Source organism: Aquarana catesbeiana, linkage group LG01 (assembly GCF_042186555.1).
Source record: "Aquarana catesbeiana isolate 2022-GZ linkage group LG01, ASM4218655v1, whole genome shotgun sequence".
NCBI classification, from domain to species: domain Eukaryota; kingdom Metazoa; phylum Chordata; class Amphibia; order Anura; family Ranidae; genus Aquarana; species Aquarana catesbeiana.
In genome coordinates, this window is record NC_133324.1 from 383,124,686 (window position 1) to 383,147,388 (window position 22,703).

Below are 22,703 nucleotides of genomic sequence, written 5' to 3' on the forward strand. Positions count from 1 at the left end.
TGCATTTCTGATTGGAGCTTACTAGCAGAAAAATATATAAGGATTTTTAATCAAAATTTATTTTAATAAAATTCTTGTGCAGTAAAAAATAAAATCGAAAGATACTGTGATTGAATAGTTTCTAAAATCGCTGTTTTGCCAACCTGACAGCTTATTATTCCAAATAGGAAACCTTCATTTTGTTTGCAAATATTAAAGATTCCAACTACCAGCAAGAATAAGTCCTTACATTTAAAGAGCACCTGTCACTTCAGATCCATCCTGGCAGCGCCTGTTAGCGGGCATCCACCTACCTGCTGCCACGTCCCTCACCTTGTTGTGTCACTGCCGCATCACCAGCCATCCCATTAAAGTGAATGGGACTGTCGGTGAGTCAACAGCAGATCAGACATGACAGTTGCTCTTTAAAATGATTTAAATCAAGCCTTTTTACTAGTGATTTAAATTGTGATTTAAAGTGACTTGATTTAAATCAAATCCACCCTGCTGCATAGATCCTGTTCTGCAGCATGCTCCATTGGCACCCCCACAATTATGATGGCGCAGTCACTGGCAACTACTGACGATCAGAAGCGGATAGGCATGGCTCTCCTTGATGCCAGCATTGTGAAGGAGGATCAGCAGCCCCACTACCAGCATCATAGCCCATTTAAAGTCTAAGTCCACCTTTTGCCAAAAAGAAATAAAATGTATTAATAATCTCATATATTTGATATTTTTTTTTTGCAACTGAGCATGCAAAGCATTGCAACTGATGTGGCTGTGCAGAGTAACCATGCCAATTTCAAAACACGATCAGGGGGTGGAAAGTTTTTTCTAGGCACCATTTTACACTTAAACATATAACATGGTCTTAAAAAGGTAGAATTTGCCTTTAAAGATCAACGTGACAAGGGTCAAGTCACATAGTAAGGAAAGGGAGTCCTAAAAATCGCACATCACAGCAAACCCCTTTAAGGAGGTGTATGACAGCCTCAGCCCAGGCTCCTACCAGGCCACACCCCCAAAGCTCAATCATGGGGAACCAAGCCAATCACATGACCTGAATGCCTGCCTTCGCCTCCCGGCTTTTAGAATTCTTAAAGGGCCGGAAGGTGGTTGACATAACTAGGTTAAGGGTCAAGCCACGGGGAGGCAATGGTGTGGTTGACAACACTGCACCGAACCATCTCAGTATTAGTGATAAAACGGAGACGGTCTGGTACAGACTATTTTTTTTCCATTATTTTGTTTATAAATACATATTAAATTCATGTATATGGTTTAGGCATTGGAATAATGAAGCTATAGGAAGTTGATATTTGTCACTGTTAATACAATGGTGCATTCTTTTCACTTGTAATTGGAATATGCTTTGCTTTGTGAAATGAGATTATGAATTCAGACAAAGACCCCATACACATACGATTAGATTTTCTGCAGATTGTCTTCAGATTTACCTAAACCAGTGGTTCTCAACCTCGGTCCTCAAGTATCCTCAACAGTCCATGTTTTCAGGTTTTCCTCTACAGCTGAAATCAATATCAATGACATGGTATTGATAAGAGCTATTTTATCTAAGGGAATTTCCCAAAACATGGCCCTGAGGACTGAGGTTGAGAACCACTGACCTAAATCATATAATATGAGGTCAAACCTTAAGAGTTTCAATTTGTATGCAATCAGGCAGGTCCTCGCACTACATGGTTTTGGTAAATCTGAAGACAACAATCTGCAGAAAATCTAATAGTGTGTATGGGGTCTAAATTCAGCGAACGATAAAGTCTTTGGAATAAAAGCTGACAGTGCAAATGCATTGTTACATGGGCTAATACCCTGCCAACATGACCACACCCCCTACGTGTGCTCCTCCTATGATTGGTCAGAAACTGACAGGCGATTCAACTTCTCCCTGTATTGAGTCCCCTATCTGCAGCAACAGAACAAAAGCACTGTTGTGCGGTCCATCGCAATCAAAAGATGCATTCCTGAAAATCGTTCAAGCAGACCTGCTCCGAGCGCTCATTTTCTCATCCAATGAACCGTTGTACTGACAAACTGCGGCTTGCTGCTGCAGGACCAAAGGAGCACAGGGACACCATCAGAATAGTAAGTGGAATGCAGAGAAAGGAATCACCACAGCAGACTACCTAAAATACACACTGTAGATTCTCAGAAATGAATGGGAGATGTTCATAGAGCTGGATCATGAGAAAAGCAAAGCCAGCACCATTTCTGTGCTCAGGTACCCCATATGCTTCTTTCTGTTAAGAACTGGCGTCTCTTGGAAAGGAGATCTGGGCTTAAAAAAGACAGATAAAACAAAGCAACGTACACATTTTTCACAGCACGCTGCAGATGCCATAGCCAGGAATTTGATGTACGAAGAGCAATAAAATAACCACATCTGGTCTACTTTATTATTGACTTATATAGTGCATCAATTTACGCAGCAAAAAAAAAAAAAAAATATATATATATATATATATATATATATATATATATATATATATATATATATACACATATACATATACATATATACACACACACACACACACACTACCCTCAAGGAACTTACAGTCTAAGGTCCCTAACTCACATGCATACATACTATGGTCAATTTGGACAGGATCCAATTAACCTACCAACATGTCTACATGCAGGACATACACAGCACAGGACCCCCTCCCAGCTCTTAATTCATACCGGCTCACACATTCAGAAGCATTTACTATGAAATCAAGCTGCAGCATCAATGAACAAAACCTTGCTGGACCCGTGCAATGCAGTGACAGGTAGGAACACATAGCAACCAATCAAAAAACAGCTGGGACCCTTGCTGGAACTATGGGGGTTATTTACTAAAACTGCAACATTTGGGTCAGCTGTGCATAGGAAACCAATCAGCTTCCAGGTTTTATTGCCAAAGCTTAACTGAAGAAGATGAAGTTAGAAGCCAATTGGCTACCATGCACAGCTGCACCAGATTTAGTAACCCCCCCCAATATGTGACACAGGGACAGGTAGCTAAATGCATTAACAAACAGCAGCCAATCAAAAGACAGCTTGCACCTTCTCACTGTTGTGTCACTTATGAGAGGTGGCTCTGATTGGCTGTATTTAACATTAATTGATCCTAAGCACTACAGTATGAAAGCAATGTGAAAAATACAGATATGTGAACTCACCGAAGGTGGCAGCTTGGCAGGTCCAGCTCCAAAATTGAGCACTTGTGGGACGATATCCATATTTACAGCAAACGTTGGAGGATCGGATCACAAATCTTCACCCTTCCCAAAAAAAAAATGCTTCTGCTGTAATTTCCAAGCGCTTGCATCCCTGCCTAAATAGCCACCAGATGGGCTTCTTCTCATTGGAGGCTTTCACATGGTGATTTCCAGCGCCGCGCTTTGGTTGGCTAAACGCTGACAGCGCGCCTTCGGATTGGCTGAGTGTCCACGAGCTCGGCGCGTGATCGCCCGGCAGCGATGCAAGGCTGGAAAGAGATTGCACCATCCAACAACACAGCTCCATGTGGAGGGGGCGGGCTGATGTGTTACCTGAAAACACGGAGATGGATGGCGGAAATCAGCAATGTCTCTTCTGGGGGGGGATCCGACCCATTGTACACTGCAGCACCATTTCCTGCCCATTGCCATTACATTCCAGGTGCAAAGTCTTCACATTCAAACCTATGGATGTGCGGACGGTTGGTGCGTTGTAGCAGGTGGTTTTGGGGCCAGTTCACACCTCATGCAGCGCAGTGCGTTTTTTTTTCTGCATCAAAAACGCATGGATAATAGGTTATATGGTTTTCAATGGCATAGTTCACACTAGTGCATCCCGGTTCCACAAAAAAAAAAAGTAGAACATGCTGCATTTTTTTCTGCACTGGAACACAGTAAAACACATCAAAAATGCACCGGAACAAATCAAAAACGCACCAGACCCCGATACAGCAAGGGCCCGTTCACACCATAGAAACGCAGTATGGATGTGTCCTAGATTCTTTTCTGCATGCACGTTTTTGATGTGTTCCAGTGCTTTTTTTTCTTCACTTTAACCTCTTGCGACCAGCCGCCGCAGTATGGCAAGGTGGCTCGGCTGCGCGAATCGCCGTAGGTATACATCGGTTCGTGCACAAGGTTCTGTGGGCGCGCACCATGCCGATTGGCCGGTGGGGGAGCCAATCAGCGGGTTTGGCCGCCTGTTCCCGTGCAGAGACAGAACGGGGATCTGCTGAAGTAAACAACTCAGATCTCCATTCTGTCAGGGGATTACACTGAGATCTTGTATTTCTGCTATGGATCTGGGTGTTGTCCCAGGCAGCCCATCCCTTATACAGCTAGTAAACACACCCAGGGAACACAGTTAACCCCTTCATTGCCCCTGATGTTATCTCCTTCCCTGCCAGTGTCATTAGTACAATGTCAGTACATATTTTTAGCACTGATCACTGTAATAATGTCACTGGTTCCCAAAAAAGTAAAAAATGTTAGGTGTCCGATCTGTCTGCCGCAATGTCGCAGTCCCGCTAAAAATCGCAGATCACCGCCATTACTATTAAATAAAATAAAAATGCCATACATTTATCCCCTATTTTGTAGACACTATAACTTTTGCGCAAACCAATTAGTATACACGTATTGTTTTTTTTTTTACCAACAATATATAGCAGAATACTTATTTGCCTAAATTGATGAAGAAATTTGATTTTTTTTTTTTTTTTTTTTTTATTGGATATGTTTTATAGCAGAAAATTGACGGTATTTTTTTTTTTTGTCTATAGCTAAAAAAATTAAAAAACTGCAAAGGTGATCAAATACCACCAAAATAAAGCTCCATTTGTGGGAAAAAAAGGACATAGATTTTATTTGGGTACAACATCGCACGACCGCGCAATTGTCAGCTAAACTAACGCAGTGCCATATCGCAAAAAAATGGCCTGGTCAGGAAGGGGTAAATCCTTCCAGTCCTTAAGTGGGTAAATAAGGACATGTGTGTTCTGGTTTATTTTTGGTGCGTTTTTGATTAGTTTTACCCTGGTCCAGTGAAGGAAAAATGCAGCATGTTTTTTTTTTTCTGGAACTGAAACGCACTGAAACTGACCGCACTGGTTTGAACTATGCCATTGAAAACTATATGACCTACTATCCATGCGTTTTTGATGCAGAAAAAAAACGCACTGAACTGCATGTGGTGTGAACTGGCCCTGGAATAAAGAAGAAAAAAGCATCTGGAATGCATCTGGAAACGCATCAAAAACACACTGGAACGTGCCAAAAGCACAAATGCAGAAATGCATCCGGAATCGATCTGGAGTGCATTTTTGTGGTGTGAACCTCTCCTTAATGCATTTTTTGGGAAGTGTGGATGTTGCTAGGAGGAAGTGTCTGTTGTCATGCATGAAAATGCACTAAAAACATGCAATTCTATTGAAGTCTATGGGAGCCAAAAACTGCCTGTAAAAAAGTCTCTGGCACCAAAAGACACAAGTCCATCCAGTTCAAACAATAGGGAAAACAATGTATACAATCCTATATACTCAATTCTATACCCACAGTTGATCCAAAGGAAGGCAAAAAACCCAATAAAGTATGATCTAATTTGCTCCAGCAGGGGAAAAAAATCCTTCCTGATCCCCCAAGAGGTAATTGGAAATTCCCTGGATCAACTTTACCTTTAAATATTAGTATCCAGTTATATTATGTAGATATAGGAAAGGATCCAGGCCTTTTTTATCCACTTACCGACCACGCTATAGCCGGATGACGGCTACAGCGCAGTCAGCCAGTTCTGAGAGGCCGTCGTATGATGTCCTCCCGTGATCGTGCCTGCCGCAGCGCGTTCTGTGATCACTGCATCCTCCGGACAGAGCTGATCACAGAGATTGGGGTAAAGAGCCAATCCCGCTGATTGAGAGGTAATTGGAAATTCCCTGGATCAACTTCACCTTTAAATATTAGCATCCCGCTGATTGGCTCTTTACCACATGATCAGCTGTGTTCAATCACAGCTGGTCATGGATGTGAACACAAAGCAGTTATCGGCATTCCTTTCCTCACGCTGACAGCTTAAGAAGAGGAGAGACGATAATCGGCTTGTGTGAAAGGGACATCGGCTCTGATTATTAGTGCAATCCCAACAGTGCTGCCAATCAGCGTCCACCAGTGTCACCTATCAGTGCTGCCTATCAGTGCCGGTTATCAGTGCAGCCTCCTCATCATTGCCCATCAGTGAAGGAGATGGCAGGAAAGCTGATAAGCTTGTGTGAAAGGGACATTCAACTGATTATCAGTTCAGTCCCACCAGTGCTGTCAATCAGTGCCCACCAGTGCCGCCTCATAAGTGCACATCAGTGAAGGAGAAAAATTACCTGTTTGCAAAATTTTATAACAGACTATGAAAAAAAAAAGTTTTATCTTTCAAAATTTCTGATCTTTTTTCGTTTATTTAGCAAAAAATAAAAAACCCAGTGGTGATCGAATGCCACCAAAAGAAAGCTCTATATGTGTGAAAAAAGTGATAAAAATGTCATATGAGTACAGTGTAGCATGACCTTGCAATTGTCATTCAAATTGGCATGGACAGGAAGGGGGTAAAAGTGTCCAGTAGCCAAGTGGTTAAAGCAATCTACTGAGCTGGCCAGAACCACCTCTGGAGGGAGTCTATTCAACGTTTTCACAGCTCTTACTGTGAAGAAACCTTTCCGTATTTGGAGATTAAATCTCTTTTCCTCTAGATGTAAAGAGTGCCCCCGTGTCCTCTGTTATGACCTTAAAGTAAATAACCCAACACCAAGTTCACTATAGGACCCCTTATGTATTTATACATGTTGATTATATCCCCCTTAATCTACTCTTCTCAAAAGAGAATAAATTCAGATCCTCTAACCTTTCCTCAAAGCTGAGCTCCTCCATGCCTCTTATCAGTTTGGTTGCTCTTCTCTGTACTTTCTCCAGTTCCCCGATATCCTTTTTGAGAACTGGTGCCCAAAACTGAACTGCATATAATGAGGTCTTGCTAATGATTTGTACAGGGGCAAAATGATATCTCTCTCTCTGGAGTCCATACCTCTCTTAATACAAGAAATAATTTTGCTTGCTTTGGAAACAGCAACTTGGCATTACATGCTATTATTAAGCTTATCTAAAAAGTAAGGGTCCCAACATTGAACCTTGGGGTACACCACTAACAACCCTAGACCATTCAGAGTATGAATCCTTAACGACTACTCTCTGAATAGTCAATTTTCTATCCATTTATAAACTTTTTTCCAGGCCTGTAGACTTTACCTTACACATTGGGGCTGATTTACGAACATGTTGGCGCATTTGCGTGAGTAGGAATAGTTATTGCGACATGGCGCATACTTAAAGGAATAGAAACCAGCTGGTGACTTGTGCCGGATGCGCGGAATCGTTGCGCGCATGGGCGCAGACACATTCTTAAATACAGAACAGACATCAGGCACTTGCTCATTGTAATGCTGATCATGTTAATGAGCTTTTCCTTATCACATGGAGAATATTTCTTCCAGTTTTATTCCATTCATTAATTTCTTTTTGAAACAACTCAATAATCATTCTAGAGATCTTCCTCCTATCAACAACTGTGCGGATGTTCCCTGGACTTGGATGTGAAATGTCATAATTGTCAAAATGTAATTGTGTGCATTTTATGGTGATAATCTATAATCATTGGTGGACCTGAAACTTCCATGAAAACATCTTCTTAATACATGTCTGTATATTATGCATTCTGGACAATTCATTTCCCCATACACTGTGCAATGTGATTGGATGACATATAAATCTTCTCATCTATCTGAGCAATTCTTTCCCCATACACTGTGCAATGTGTAAAGGGTTAATACCCAAAAAGAGAAAGCAGCTTGTGTCTTGTGGTGTAGCTGATTAGTAACTCCTATTCAGAATGTGTCAGCACATTTTTTTCTGCCCTGAGGCTGGATTCACATCTATGGCATTTTTAGTGCTTTTTGCATTTTGCAGATTTGCACTACAGAACATGTTCCATAGGAAACAATGTTAAATGGACTGTACTGCAAATCTGCAAAATGCAATAAGCACTAAAACTGCATAGGTGTGATTCAGCCTCAGGGCCAGTTTACACCAGATGCAGTTCCGTTTTTTTTTTTTTTTTTGCACCAATACAGTCAGTTCCGGTCAGTTTCTGCACCAGAAACTGACTGCATGGTGTAAACTAGAGCCATTGGAATAGATGGAAAACACTGTGCATGCATTTTTAGTGCAGAAAAAAAAGGCACAGAACTGCATCTGGTGTGAACTAGCACTAAAAATGCATGCAGTGTTTTCCATGTATTCCAGTGGCTCTAGTTCACACCATGCAGTCAGTTTCTAGTCAGTTCCGGTGCAGAAAAAAGCGCTCGGAACTGCATCTGGTATGAATTGGCCCTCAGAACTTTAGTTCTTAAAGAAACCAAAGGTAGTAATGTTGTAACCCATTTTTTTCAACAAACGTGAAAAATATATTGCTCACAAAGAGGGGAGTATTTCCAGCATATTATCTGTGTGATCATGTGTGTGTCTATATATATATTATAATAAATCTATATAAAAAAAAAAACACACTCACACAGCATACATTAAGGCCCGGTTCAAACTTGTGCGATGCCAGAAATCGCATGTAATTTGCAGCACACTGCCGTTCACATTACATGATATCCATTGTACTCTGCTAAAAATATATATATATATATATAATGTTTGAGGGTTCTAATTAATTTTTACGCAAAAAAATACAGATTTTAACTTGTAATTTGCAGCACATTACATGCAATGTCTGTGCGGTGCAATATCAGCCATACAGATAGTATGGCTGATATCGCACCGCATTCGGTGCAAACACGCACAGGACCCTTTTTTCTGTTCGGACCAGAATCAGATCGCATGGGTGTTCACACATATGCGATCCGAATTCTTGTCCGAACTGTCAGTTCGCAGTGCGATATGCAAGCTGAACTGGGGATGTTGTTAACAATGTATTGACACTCCCCAGCGATTCGCATATGGCAGTGTAAACTGACAGTTCGGACATGAATCAGATTGCATATGTGTGAACACCCATGCGATCTGATTCTGTTCCGAACAGAAAAAAAGAGTCCTGTGTGTGTTTGCACCAAATGCGGTGAGATATCAGCCATACTATCTGTGAATTACTGCGGATTACATGCGATGTCTGGTATCGCACAAGTGTGAACCGGGCCTTAAGGACCAAGCCTATTTCTATTTACAAGTTAAAATCTGTATTTTTTGGCTTAAAAATTAATTAGAACCCTCAAACATTATATATATTTTTAGCAGAGTACAATAGATATCATTGCTATAATTTTTTCACACGGAGGCATTTTGCAGGTGCTAAAAATAGCGCCTGCAAAGTGCCCTGAAAGAGCGGCTCCATTCACTCCAATATGAAAGCCCAGAGGGCTTTCACACTGAAGACACAGCAGCGGCTGTTTCAGGGCGCTTTGCAAGCACTATTTTTAGCGCCTGCAAAACGCCTCAGTGTGAAAGGGGTCTTCATGTACAATCTGTGGCATGTAAACCCAAGATAACAAAAAACAGGGAAAGTCTTTGGGGTTGATTTACTAAAGGTAAATCCACTTTGCACTACAAGTGCAGTTGGTGGAGATCTGAGGGGGCCATGCAAGGAAAATAACAAACAGCATCTTTGCTTCTACATGATTGGATGATAAAATCACGAGTGCTTCCCCTCAGATTTTCAGTGACTACACTTGTATTGCAGAGTGGATTTGCCTTTAATAAACTCCAAAATACCTAAGAATTTGGTGTGTACACAACAAAGTGCTAGAGTGCAATTTGCCTAATGGGGACACTAGTTAGATTGACCTGTGTGTCCCCAAGGAAAGACATTGGTAGGGTTTTACCCTTACTTCCTGTTTGGCTATGTGACAGAAAGTGAAGACAATTTTAAGAAAAGGGACACAAAGCCCAACCTAAAAAAGACAAGCAGGGGTTCTAACACTCACTTGGCTTCCCTCAAATGCCCAAAATTAGAATAGGATTGTCTGGAGCTCGATTTTAGCTCAGTGCTCTAAATCTCAACCCTGTCCTCAAGTATCCACAACAGGCCATGTTTGCAGGTTTTCCTTCATCTTGCACAGGTGCTTTAAATCAGTCAATGGCTTGGTATTTTGGACAGCTAGTTTAGCTAAGATAACATTCCCTAAACATGCCCTGTCAGGGGTACTTGAGAACTGAGAACCACTGCACTAAAATGGAAAATTGAAGACTTACCTCTCGGTAATTTCTTTCCTGGTGCCTATCCATGGCAGCATACACACAATCCATGCATGTGCTACCATGAAGGCACCAGGAAAGTAACTTAGACAAAGCACACGTTTTTGGGATTTGCCATGCCAATCAGCCTAGTTAAGCTGCAGCTGGGAAATGTGTTGCATGAAAAGTAACAAAAAACACAAAAAAACGGAAAATTCCTATCAAAATACTTACCGTAATTTTCCTTTCCTGATGGACTCCATGGCAGCCAACGTGTGGGTTTAGTCCCGCCTCTACTACCCTATAGGACACTACTCCCATAAATCTTTGCTCCTCACCAGCAGCCGTGTTCGATAACTAGCCTACTCCAGTCATTTGGGAGGGAACTCCTGCTGCCATGGAGTCCATCAGGAAAGGAAAATTACGGTAAGTATTTTGATAGGAATTTTCCGTTTTCCTGACAGACTCCATGGCAGCCAACGTGTGGGAAATAACTCGCCGTACACACCCGGGTGGGCAAAATGCTGAAGAAAACAAAGATTTATTTAATACCGTCCACCGACAGTACTTTAACACCAAAATCAACTGAGGATAGAGCAGCTGGCTCAACACAATAGTGGGACATGAAGGTATGGATCGATGACCAAGAAGCCGCCCTGCAAATCACTTCAGGCGAGACGTGACGAGAAGCTGCCCACGAGGTCGAAAGACTTCTAGTCGAGTGCGCTGTCACCGCTTCTGGAGGAGCCAAGCCCTTCTCTCTATATGCCCATTGGATCGCCTGTACAATCCATGCAGCAATGGATCTGACTGAGGCTCGGAGCCCCTTGTTCTTCCCGTAGAACGACACAAAAAGATAATCGGATTGACGGAAGGGAGCCGTTACTTCTAGATATTGCTTCAAGGAGACACCAACATCGAGTGGGTGTATTTCCAGACTTCCGGCAGTTCTAAAGGTAGGAAGTGAGATCTCTTGATTCTCGTGAAAGATAGAGGTGACCTTAGGGTTTGACCCTAGCATTGGAATTAGAGTCACTCTGTCTGGAAAGAAGGTTAAGAAAGGTTCTTTTGACCCTAATGCCTGGATCTCGGACACCCTCTTGGCTGAGGTGATGGCAATTAAAAAGGCAGTCTTGATAGTAAGATCTCTAACAGACAGTGGTTTAACGAGTTGAGAAAAGAACTCAAGAACTAGAGGTAGATCCCATTTAGGGAACCTGGGTTTCCTCTGAGGTCTCATTCTAATTGCTCCTTTGAAGAATTGTTGAATAAGGGCATGTCTGGCCCAGGACACCCCAGTAAAGGCTGAGATCGCTGAAACCTGTACTCGCAACGAGCTGACAGATAAGGGCAAATCCAAGCCTGATTGGAGGAAGCTCAAAATGTCCTGGACTGCAGGTGCGCCACATGACTTGGCCCTGGTTGACATATGGATCGAGAACCTTGACCAAATACGCTCATACACCTTGTTAGTGCTTTGTCTTCTTGCATTCAGAAGTGTAGGAATAACCTCCTTAGGGCAACCTAGTGCTTCCAACCTACCCCTCTCAAGAACCAAGCCCTCAACTGTAGGTGAGCTGGGCATGGATGGAGAATCGTGCCTTGGAAGAGTAGATCCGTTCTGGCTGGAAGAGGAACTGGTTCCCGGAAGCTGAGGAGTGATAGGAGAGGAAACCAAGGCCTGTTGGGCCAGTAAGGAATGATGGCTATTATCTCCACCTCCTCCCACCTGAGCCTCCGCAGGAACTGGAAGATGATAGGTGTCGGAGGGAAGGCATAGGCTCTGTGGAACCACCAACGTTCTGTCAGTGCGTCTATCCCGTAGGCCTGTGGATCTCGAAACCTTGCATAGTACCTCGTTAGTTTTTTGTTGTACGGGGAGGCGAAGAGATCGACCTCTGGCGAGATCCCTAGTGTTAGAATCCATCTGAACACATCCTCGTGGAGAGACCACTCGTTGTTGTCCAGGTGGACTCGTGAGAGAAAATCCGCTTGGACATTGAGAATCCCTGGAACATAGGTTGCCGTTAGGTTGACCAGATTCTTCTGGGCCCAGACCATTATTGGTTCCACTTCTTGAAGCAGAGACAGGCTCTTGGTACCCCCTTGTTTCCTTACATAGGCTACTGCCGTCGTATTGTCTAGTCTGAGTAACACGGAAGTCCCCGCTATCAGATGACGAAATGCCAGCAGTGCCTGGAAGGCCGCACGCAACTCCAGGATATTTGACACCAATCTCCGCGCTGGGAACTCCCAGGAACCTTGAGCCACTTCCGCTAGGCAATGAGCACCCCAGCCTCTCTCGCTGGCGTCTGATGTCACAGTGATCCAAGTGATGGGAAGGATGGAGTGACACCTGCGTAGATTCTCTTTCTGAAGCCACCAGAGGAGGGAACCCCTCATGGTCTGAGAGATGTAAACGCGCTGATTCTTGTCGCCCGACCATTGAAGAAGAAACCCCTTCTGGAAAGGACGCATCCTCCACTGAGCCCATTTCACCATTGGTATTGTGGATACCATGGTGCCTATGATTCTCAGACACTGGAGGGCCCGGAGATGAGAAGAGGAGAGAGCCAGGCGAATCCTGTCCCGAACTATTGTGATCTTCTCCTCGGGTAAGGAAATTGTGCCTTTCGCTGTATCGAAGAGGGCCCCGAGGAACACAAGAGACTGAGAAGGCTCTAGTTGGCTCTTCTCCCAGTTCAGGAGCCAACCGAATTCTTGGAGAGTTGAGATGACCGTATCTCTGTGTTTCAGGAGGCAATCTCTGTCTTGCGCCAGTAGGAGGAGATCGTCCAGATAGTGGTGAAGACGGATCCCTCTGGTTCTCAGTAGAGCCACAACGGCCAACAGGACCTTCGAGAAGACTCGTGGAGAGGTGGACAGACCGAAGGGAAGGCATGTGAACTGTAAGTGTAGTTGGCCTATGGAAAAACGGAGAAAGCGTTGAAAGTCTGCTGCTACTGGAACGTGGAAATAGGCGTCCTTGAGATCTATTGAAATGAGCCAGTCTCCTGGTTGAACTGACTGTCGAATTGTGGACAGGGTTTCCATTTTGAACCTTTCCTTTTTGATGAAGAGGTTCAGGTGCGTCAAATCTATAACAGGTCGCCATGCTCCACTCTTTTTCTGGACCATGAAAAGAGGAGAATACATCCCCAAGCCACGTTGGTCGTCTGGGACAGGAATAGCCGCGCCTTGATCTAACAAAGATCTCACGTAAGCTAGAAGGATTTCTCTTTTTTCTTCTGCGGCTGGAAGAGATGTGGGGACACATCTGAGCCTGGGAGCACTGCTGAAAACCCAGGTGTGACCTGAGGAAATCGTCCTTACGGTCCAAAAGTCCTGGATCGAGGCCGCCCAAACATGCCGAAAGCGGAGGAGGCGAGCCCCCACTTGGCCTGCCTGGGCGGGCCCCATCTCAAAAAGACTTGGTCGGTTCCTTCTCACCCGACATACTGGTCTTAGCCGTCTTCTTAAAAGAAGATTGTCTGGCCTTCCAGGATCTGGAGAACTCACGGCCTGGCCTGTATCCACGTGCTTCCCTGGCACGATCCTGGTTCTGTTTCCTTGGAAACGATCTTCTCTGGCCTTGTAATCGCCTGTCCTGGGGGAGGAACCCCGACTTACCCCCGGTGGCACGGGTTATGGCGCTGTCTAATTTATTACCGAAAAGAGAGGACCCATCGTAGGGGATACGGCACCAAACCTGCTTTGATGCTGGGTCTGCCAGCCAGGGGCGAAGCCAAAGGGCACGCTTGGCAGTAACAGCAGACAACATAACTCTAGCCACCAAGCGGATAATGTCGATTGAAGCCTCCCCCAGAAAGGATGAGGCTAACCTTAATTCCTGGATGGGCGAATTCTTGGCCACTTCCTCCGAGACACCTCTAAGTGTCTCGTCCACGCTATCTGACCACGTCTCCATGGCCCTGGACATGGCGACCAGAGCCAAGGCTGGTTTACATGCCATGCCCGCTGTGAGATAGACCCTCTTCAAATCCGAGTCTATCCGTCTGTCCAAGGCGTCTCTGAACGAGACCGTGTCTTCCAGAGGGAGGGTCACATGCCTGACCAATCTCATCACCGCTGCATCCACTAGCGGAGCAGACTCCAGTTGCTTAACATCTTCTTCCTTGAAGGGATAAAGCCTCTGAATTTTAGAGAGAAGGGAGTTCTTCTTCTCTACCTTTCCCCACTCATCCGTGATAACTTCACCTAATTCAGTGAAAAAGGGGAAGCTGACACGTTCCTTCTTCAGCTGCTTGAAGAACTTCCTCTGTTTTGCAGGGGCCGTCACTGGCTCTTCCCAGCTTAAAGTTTCCTTTATGGCTTTAATCAGAGGAGGGAGTAAGTCAAAACTAAATCCAGTATAAGGGTCTTCTCCTTCTGAATCACTATCTGAGGAGACAGCAGACAGGTGACTGGGTAAAGAGGACTCACAAATGTCCTGAGCCTGGGTATCTCTGATTGGTGGGTCTGGAGGCTCTGTAGGAGAAACATGGGATTGGCTAGACCCCAATTCTCTTAGATTCTCTTTCACGATCTTCTCCACCAGAGACTTGAGTTGCTGATCTGATCCACCTCTTTCACCTGTTGCTTTTATATAGCAGGTATCACAGAGGGATTTGCCTAAAGGAACCTTTGCCCTACACCCCCAGCAGGCTCCTTCGGTTGCATGACTGGAGTGAGATTTGGAAGGGCGAGATGGTTCCCGGCTACGGTGTCTCGACTTCGAGGAGGAACCGTGATGTCCAGATCTGGAAGAGGAATGCCGGTGCTGTGATCTAGAGGAACCACTTCTGTGCGAGCTACGTTGTTGAGTAGACCTAGAAGGGCTGAAAAAGAAAAAACACAAGTCCATCTGTGTTAATGGAGACAACAGATAACTGATGTTCCATAACCCCCCCCCCCGCAACACCCAGGCAGGAACCCCCCCTACCAAGTACCTGTTGCGAGAGGGCTGGCCAGGGGCAGGCGGTGAAGCGCTAGGGTTCCCAGAGGGATCCATCGGGGCTGAAACAACAAGGCAACCAGATAGGAATTAAAAAGCAGTAAGGGCAGGCCACAAAACCTGTCCTCAGAAGCCTCCTCACCTGATATAGCAGACTCAGAGCAAGGGGATACACTGCCGACAGTCTGAAAGCATTCCCAAGCCTGCAGACCATTTTCCCAAATTTAAATCTGGCGCCCCTGTGACGTCACCGCCGTGCCGCTAGTGCGCACGCGCAGTTACCGCTATGCGCGTGCGCGAACCAAGCCTCGTTCTCGCGCCGTACCCGCGCATGCGCAGAACGGCCGCGAAAACGAAACCAGGAAGTGAACGGCGGCTGGAACGCAGAGGGAACCAGCCGCCATGTCTGCCAGCTGCACTGTACCCGACAGTGCGGGGAAGGACACAGGCACAAGCAGAGACAAACACAGGGAAGGGATACACAAACTGCTGCCATAACAGAGAAAACGGAACGGACTCACCACTCCTGCTGCGATCGAGACCTGGGTCAGGTAACACCGCACAAACCGGACTTATTCCTGGGCAACAAGGGTCACCTGCTAGTAGCTAGGCTGTATGACCAGTTGGGGTTCGCCTGCCAGTGGCTAGGACTACACCGTCTCCAGAGCCTCTTCCATATGCCCCTTCCATACCCTGCTAGTAGCTAGGGCTTATTGGAATACTGCGATCCCAACCTAGGAATCGCTCGCCAGATCTGATCGCAGGGAGAAAATAATCTTCGGGTAGAAAGACCATTTTACTAGGTCCTTGGAGGAGGACAAAAAAAGAACACGGCTGCTGGTGAGGAGCAAAGATTTATGGGAGTAGTGTCCTATAGGGTAGTAGAGGCGGGACTAAACCCACACGTTGGCTGCCATGGAGTCTGTCAGGAAATAAACATTTGCTACAAATTTTATTGGTCAACAAAACAGGACTTGGAAAAGAGCAAGGAAAGCAAAAAACACATGTATGATAATTTGAGACACTAGAATATGGTTAACAGGAGTTAAAAGGAGTGCACCCACAAATGGATAGCTATTAAGGATTTAAACAGTCAACATCTTGAGAACGTTTTTGCAAAATAATGCAGCACAGACAATTAAATCAAAGTGAATAACCTACACACGACACACATTGACATTAAATATATTTCAAGGGAAAATATCACCCACCTAAAAAATACAATAAACCAAAGTAAAAACTTGCTTGAAAACACATCTGTTTTGCAAAGACATAAACAAAATACATAAAGAAAATACATGTATTACAAACTCGATAAGGACACCCAAATGTACTCTTTTTTTTTTTTTTTTTTCTTTATTCCACGTCAGAAAACTCTCGAGAGACTATTCAGCTTGACGCTCATTCACTGTCTCCAACAAGGTCTTGGATCATCGTGGAAGAGACTTAATTTTTAATCAACATTCTTCATTTTTTAAATTTCCAGATGCCTTCGGCATCCACACCCTTCTTTTTATCCAACACGAAAAAAAAGTATAGCTTGCTTAGCCATAATCCTATACATTGTTTACTGTCTAACGAAACATTTTTATATACATACAAGTTGCGTGCATCCTACAACACTTCCTTTAATGCACATATCACTAACCACAATACTCTCTGTTTATCTTTTTCCAGTTTCCCCAAGCCATACATCATCATTTTCCACTCACTCACCTTCACTCCTGTTATTTCTTTCACCAGATCTTGACTCTTATTGATCACATCTTTCGCTGCACCACACCCCCAGAACACATGCTCACTGTCTTCTACACCCCCACAATTAATTCTCGGACAAATATCAGACACACGCGAATCCCTCCTTTTCATAAATAGCCTTGTAGCTAGACAGTCATGCAAACTCATCCATACTATCTGTCTCTGCACATTTGTCACCCCATATATACTCATTTTCTTCCATACTTCCCCAGCCACTGACGCATTAACTCCCCTAAGGTTACACACATACTCCTTCTCTATCAACCACTTTCTCACCTTCACTTTATCCCGCTCCCCTTCTCCTAAATCTGCCAACTTAAACTCTACCCTAAACGTTTCCAATACCCAGTAGTCGCGTGCCACCACATAAGCCACTGGTATCCTTGAATCCCTTCCCAACCACCCCCATCTCCTAAACAACCACCCACCTGAAAAAGCTATCATCATAGCACACACTCCACCATTCCTCAAAACTTTCAACACACAGAACCAATAATGCATTAACAAAAACACTCTCACATTCGGAAAGCTCAACCCACCATTACATTCACGTCTACACACATATTCTCTCTTAACTCTTTCCATTTTCGACCCCCATAAAAAGGTAAACAATAACTTATTAATTTTCCTCAATCCAATGTAAGGGGGGATGCTGTGGACTCTGGTATAAAGGGGAACTCTGATGTAAGGGGGACTCTGCTCACCAAAACGCCCCTTTCATCAGAGTCCACAGAGCACCCCTTACATCTGAGTCCCTCTTACATTAGTACTCTCTGGGAGGCATGAAAGAGAAGGAAGGGGGAGACTTCACTCACAGTGGATAGATGGTGAGCATCTGTCGACACCTTTCCTCTTCTGGCTGCTGGGTTTCAAACTGCCTGCCCACACTTCCCCTTCTCTGAAGCATAGCACTGCTGGGAAATGTGGGTGGGGGAAACACAGAAGAAGAGGGTGAGAGGAGAAGAAGCTGATCAGCTCTCTCCTGTCCGTACTTGGGGGAGGGGAGGGGGGAACTTTCAGCGCTGGCTCTGGGCTGTGAGACAGAGACACTCGTAACTCAGAGCCCTGCAGCCGCTGGGGAGCCACCGTCCGGGGTCTTGGAGCCCCCACAGTGGTGGAACTCCAGGACCTGGTCACAAGTGTGACCTTTGTGACCCTGGTATTTCCACCACTGGCAATCCTAATGTGTGTCTCACTGTTGCAGCACAGCTCCATTCATTTTAATAGGTTGAACTGCAGTACTGCTTTCTGAACACAACATAGAGGATAATTTTAGTTTGTGTAAACCCTTGTATTGCTACTTTTGCAACTTAAAGGGTAGCTCCACTTTCGTGGTAAAAAAAAGTAATAAATAAAAAATAAAAAAAAACCTAGCATATACAATTGCTACACGCCATATTGTAATGTTATTTAAAACAAATTTTTCTTTTCAATTTGCATTACTGTAATTTTCTGTAAAATTCAGTGCAATATGACAATCTGGAGGTGTTGCATACACAGTTTGTATACAGAGCGCCCACCAGAAATGTAATTTCCTGTTAGTGGGATTGGCTCACTGATTTTTCCAGAAGTCTTCACTAAGATACAAATCAAATTTTAGGACTGCCTTACAACACAACATTACAACAAAGAAATTATTTTTTGTTCAGATACTCCCAAATGATAACTCACTTCTAAACAGATGCAGACCTTGCAGCTTTCCTCATTAAAACACTGCAAATGCACCAGCTGATTAACCACTTCAAACTCGCTGTATTATAAAAATATGTCTGGGCAGTGACTTTTCAGTTCTAGAAGGGTTGCCCTGGGATATCCTCCTGCTGGGTCACAGCGGCGCAAACCTGTGACCAGGCAAAAACTGTAGAAAAAAAAAAATTATAAAAATGGTAAAAAAAAAAAAGACCACACCGCCACACCACTTACCGTTTCCCTAAATACCACCACACCAGTTACAGTACAGTTTTTTTTTATTCAGATTTTTTTTTTTTTTCTAACAAATAAACATCAACAAACGCATCCAGTAAAAACAACAACAAAAAAAGCACACTAACATTTAAACCAAGGTCAAATCACCATTCCAAACAGTATCAGCATTAGTACATTTGATACATCAACATCTAATTCTACCAGAATATTCCCAGATATTCAAAAATACAGAGATGCTCTGGAGCACATAATATATAAGAAAGCATTCATTTCATTTCTTTTCTTTCCTTTGACAGGCCTTCCCCCTCCACTAAAAATCTATTCAATCTTAATTATAGATTTAAATTAAAATTAGAACTTGATGCATCTTTGCATTTTCTCCATATCTTTTCAAACTTCTGAGAGGTGTTGCGTTGAGCATAAGTATGTTTTTCGAATATTGCATATTTATCCATTTCACAGATCCAGTCACCAAGACTATGAGGGTTCGGTGAAAAACTGGAGTTTATCATCTTACGTGCTATAAATAAAGATCCCATAACAAGCACGGTCTGGTCACAATCCAGGCCATTGGAATTTACATAACCCAAAAGACATAAAGCAGGAACTTGGATCAGCATGGTATCAATATACAGAATTTAACAGTATTTTTAATCACCGCCACACCAGTTAGTGTCCCTGATCATTGCTACACCAGTTACAGAGATCAGTATAGAAAGATCAGGAAAGTGCTGCAAAAAAAGTAAGTATTTGTCGTGTGTTCCTATTATTATTAGTACTTTCGTGCTGGTCCATGTGCTTTTCTTTACTGTTGTACAGTTTAAAATGCCAAGTTTGAGGTTCGTGGACACAGGAATCGTTCGTATTAAACATCGTTCTTTCGACCACTAATATGTCGTTTTTGGCAGATACAGGTTAACTACATTTGTTCATGCCTATTTTGATTAAAATAAGTTTATTACATTGTTGTCTAGATGTGTTTGAAACTATAATGAAATAACTTTATTCAGTGTCAGGAGAGGACACTCAGCAGCTGTTTACACATCTTGACGCAGGAGCACTAGTGTGGGACACCATAACACCCTTGTTATGGTGTCCCACGCAGGTGCTCCAGTGGATACTAGGGGTCTCTCCATGTATGAAACTTGCACAAAACAGGTAAGTATTACGCTTTTGAAAGGGAAAAAAATCATGTCTTCAGCTTGGAACTCTGCCAAAGCAGACAACTGGAAGACACTTCCCAGCAATGTTTCATATTACTATTTCTAGCTCAACATATCTGTCTGCTAAGTATACCTTTTTTGTATTCACATAGGGGAGAAAAGAATAGGGACATCTGAGGACACCAGTAACCCCACACCGAATTAAGAAAGGGAACTCACGACACACCATGAAGATGTGGATACAGATGTTCAGGAAGTGCTGGGTGAAGTGGTAGAAATGGTGTCGACAACAGGTCAGTGTCTGAGACCACAGCTTCCGGTAATAGATGGATGCCTGCATATTTATAATACATGGTGTGTTTTTTTATTTTAAGGTGATGTGGATGTTGTGGAAGAAGAAACTCACTTCAGCAGTGCAAGTGCACAAGTCCTGATCAGTGAGATCATGGTGTGCAAGCGTGATTTGGAAAAGATGAAACAAAACATCCATGATGTTCTAAAAAAGACTGAGCAACATCATAGATATTTTAGGCAAAATCTAAACCAAAAAAACATTTTAAAGTTGTCGTTATGTTGTACGTGTTTTTACAGTTTTAAATGAATTGCAAAGCCAAATTTTGAAGATGCGCACAGTGTGTCAACATGTGCTATCTCCCATCATAGGATATCAATTTACGCGTTTTGTGGGTGCAACCCCTTCCTCCAAACTAAATTAGGTGAGAGGAAAGGGTTGCACCCCCAAAACACGTCCATTGATTCCCCATGATGGGAGTTAGCACATGTTGGCACACTGGGGCTTATTTCAAAAAGGCAAAACCACTTTGCCCTACAAGTGCAATGCAAGTGCACATGTAGGGCAAAGTGGATTGTCCTTTCTGAAATAAGCCCCAGTGTGTCAACATGTGCTAGCTTCCATCATGGGGGATCAATGAACGTTTCAGGGGTGCAACCCCTTCCTCTCACCTACTTTAGTTTGGAGGCAGGGGTTGCACCCACAAAACACGTACATTGTTATCCCATATGGGAGCGAGCACATGTTGACACACTGTGTGTTTTGTGGCTTTAGAAAAATAGTTGTAGGGAAAAGACACACATTTTAGGCATGGGATTATGAGGGAAATACAAATTTTGAGTCCCAATTTGTGTGCATCTTCAAAATTTGGCTTTTAGAGGGGTGAGATCACCCCATCTGATGAAGGCAAGATCAACACAGTTTTGACATACTAATGTCTCATATGGCCTTCACTTTAGAAAAGTCAAACTTTGTAAGTTCCTGAGTTGGGGATGTTTATGTTATGTTTATAAACATGCCAGTTTAGCCCCAAAAAAGGCAAATTTATGTCAAACATACATGTTATACATCAAGATGTTCGTTTGTTCCAAAACTGTTTATAACGCACATGTAAATGTGCTTGGAGTAAAATGTTTTATACTCAACAATGTGTGGCTTCTTATTTCAATGCCCAATACCAGTTTATTTGTTAAGTTGGTGTAGTTACAGTGGCAATGGGGGTTATTTACTAAAGGCAAATCCACTTTTCACTACAAATGCACTCTCAGTGCACTTGCAGTGCAAAGTGGATTTGCCTTTAGTAAATACCCCCTACTGTGCTGTAAAATGTGCCAAAAGCAGGCCATTTTAGGGACTCCAAGCAATTAATTAAGTTGAAAAGGATGAATATTTTTATCATTAATGCATTACATACATTAATAACAATAACATTGTGTGTGTGTAGCAGACCCACAGCATAACATAATAATTAGCTGAAGTAGAGATTGTCACCTCATGTATCAAATAAGTTACGTTTGCACTATTTAAGAAAATGGCCAAAATTAAAAGGCCATTTGAGAACCTAGGAGACAGATAAGAAACACAAACAGTAATTCGAATGAAATACGAGTTTAGTTTTTCAAAAAAAATGTATTCTACATCCGCAAGATTTTGTTGTAAAGCAATTGCCCCCCTACCCACAAAGTAATCTACATAGCTTTGCCTGACTTTGCAGGCGCTTTGGATGGGCAATCAAAATAAAAAAAATTTTAAAAAAATACTGCGCTATCCCTCAGATCAAATAAGCATGCTAAAAGTGTGTCTAGTGAAAAAGAGAAAGATCCAGGTGCTGCTGCAACCTTAAATGTGAGACAACCCCCACCACAATAATTCTAAATAGGATAGGCTGCGCTGCTAATATGTGAGCGTGATCGTGGTTAATTACGTGACCACCCCTAAAACATCCTTAAGAAGGTGAAATACGATAAAGAAGAAATTTAAACAAAACAAATCAATATTTGCTCATAAATAATAAAAAACTTGGGTCCCACAAATTAAAAACATTCCAGCAAGAAAATAAATTGATGGAGAATAGGAGTCAGGGACCAAGAGGTTGTGTTAAATCCATACAGTCAAAAAAAAGTCCTTGTTGATAAAAGCTTCTCTGATAGAGGGAGAAAAAACCTTTCTTCAAACAGTGTGAGGCATGCAAGAAAACAGTCTCCCTGGGGAGCGTGATGATATAGGGAGTTCCTCCACCTCAAATCAATCAGCCCCTTACCAGATCCACAGATCTCCTGTCACAGAGATCATGCAAACAAGTGGCTGTGTCCCCCAGCCACTGGGTCTCTGTTATGATGTGTCTCACA

General features: G+C 43.3%; 1 protein-coding gene and 1 long non-coding RNA gene across 2 annotated transcripts in view; one reads left to right on the forward strand and one right to left on the reverse strand.

The window, feature by feature from the left end:
• PSAT1 (phosphoserine aminotransferase 1) overlaps positions 1-3,364 on the reverse strand; it is a 36,626-nt gene extending 33,262 nt beyond the window's left edge. The window contains exon 1 of the mRNA XM_073633855.1: positions 3,171-3,364. Within this exon, the coding sequence (XP_073489956.1) occupies positions 3,171-3,230 (60 nt within the window). The 5' untranslated portion in view covers positions 3,231-3,364. The remainder of the gene's footprint in view (positions 1-3,170) is intronic.
• On the forward strand, positions 1,858-20,728 carry LOC141146976 (uncharacterized). The gene is made up of 3 exons (XR_012245002.1): positions 1,858-2,088; positions 20,216-20,356; positions 20,438-20,728. It is a non-coding gene; the product is annotated as an uncharacterized lncRNA (long non-coding RNA).
• Positions 20,729-22,703: the final 1,975 nt, after the last annotated feature.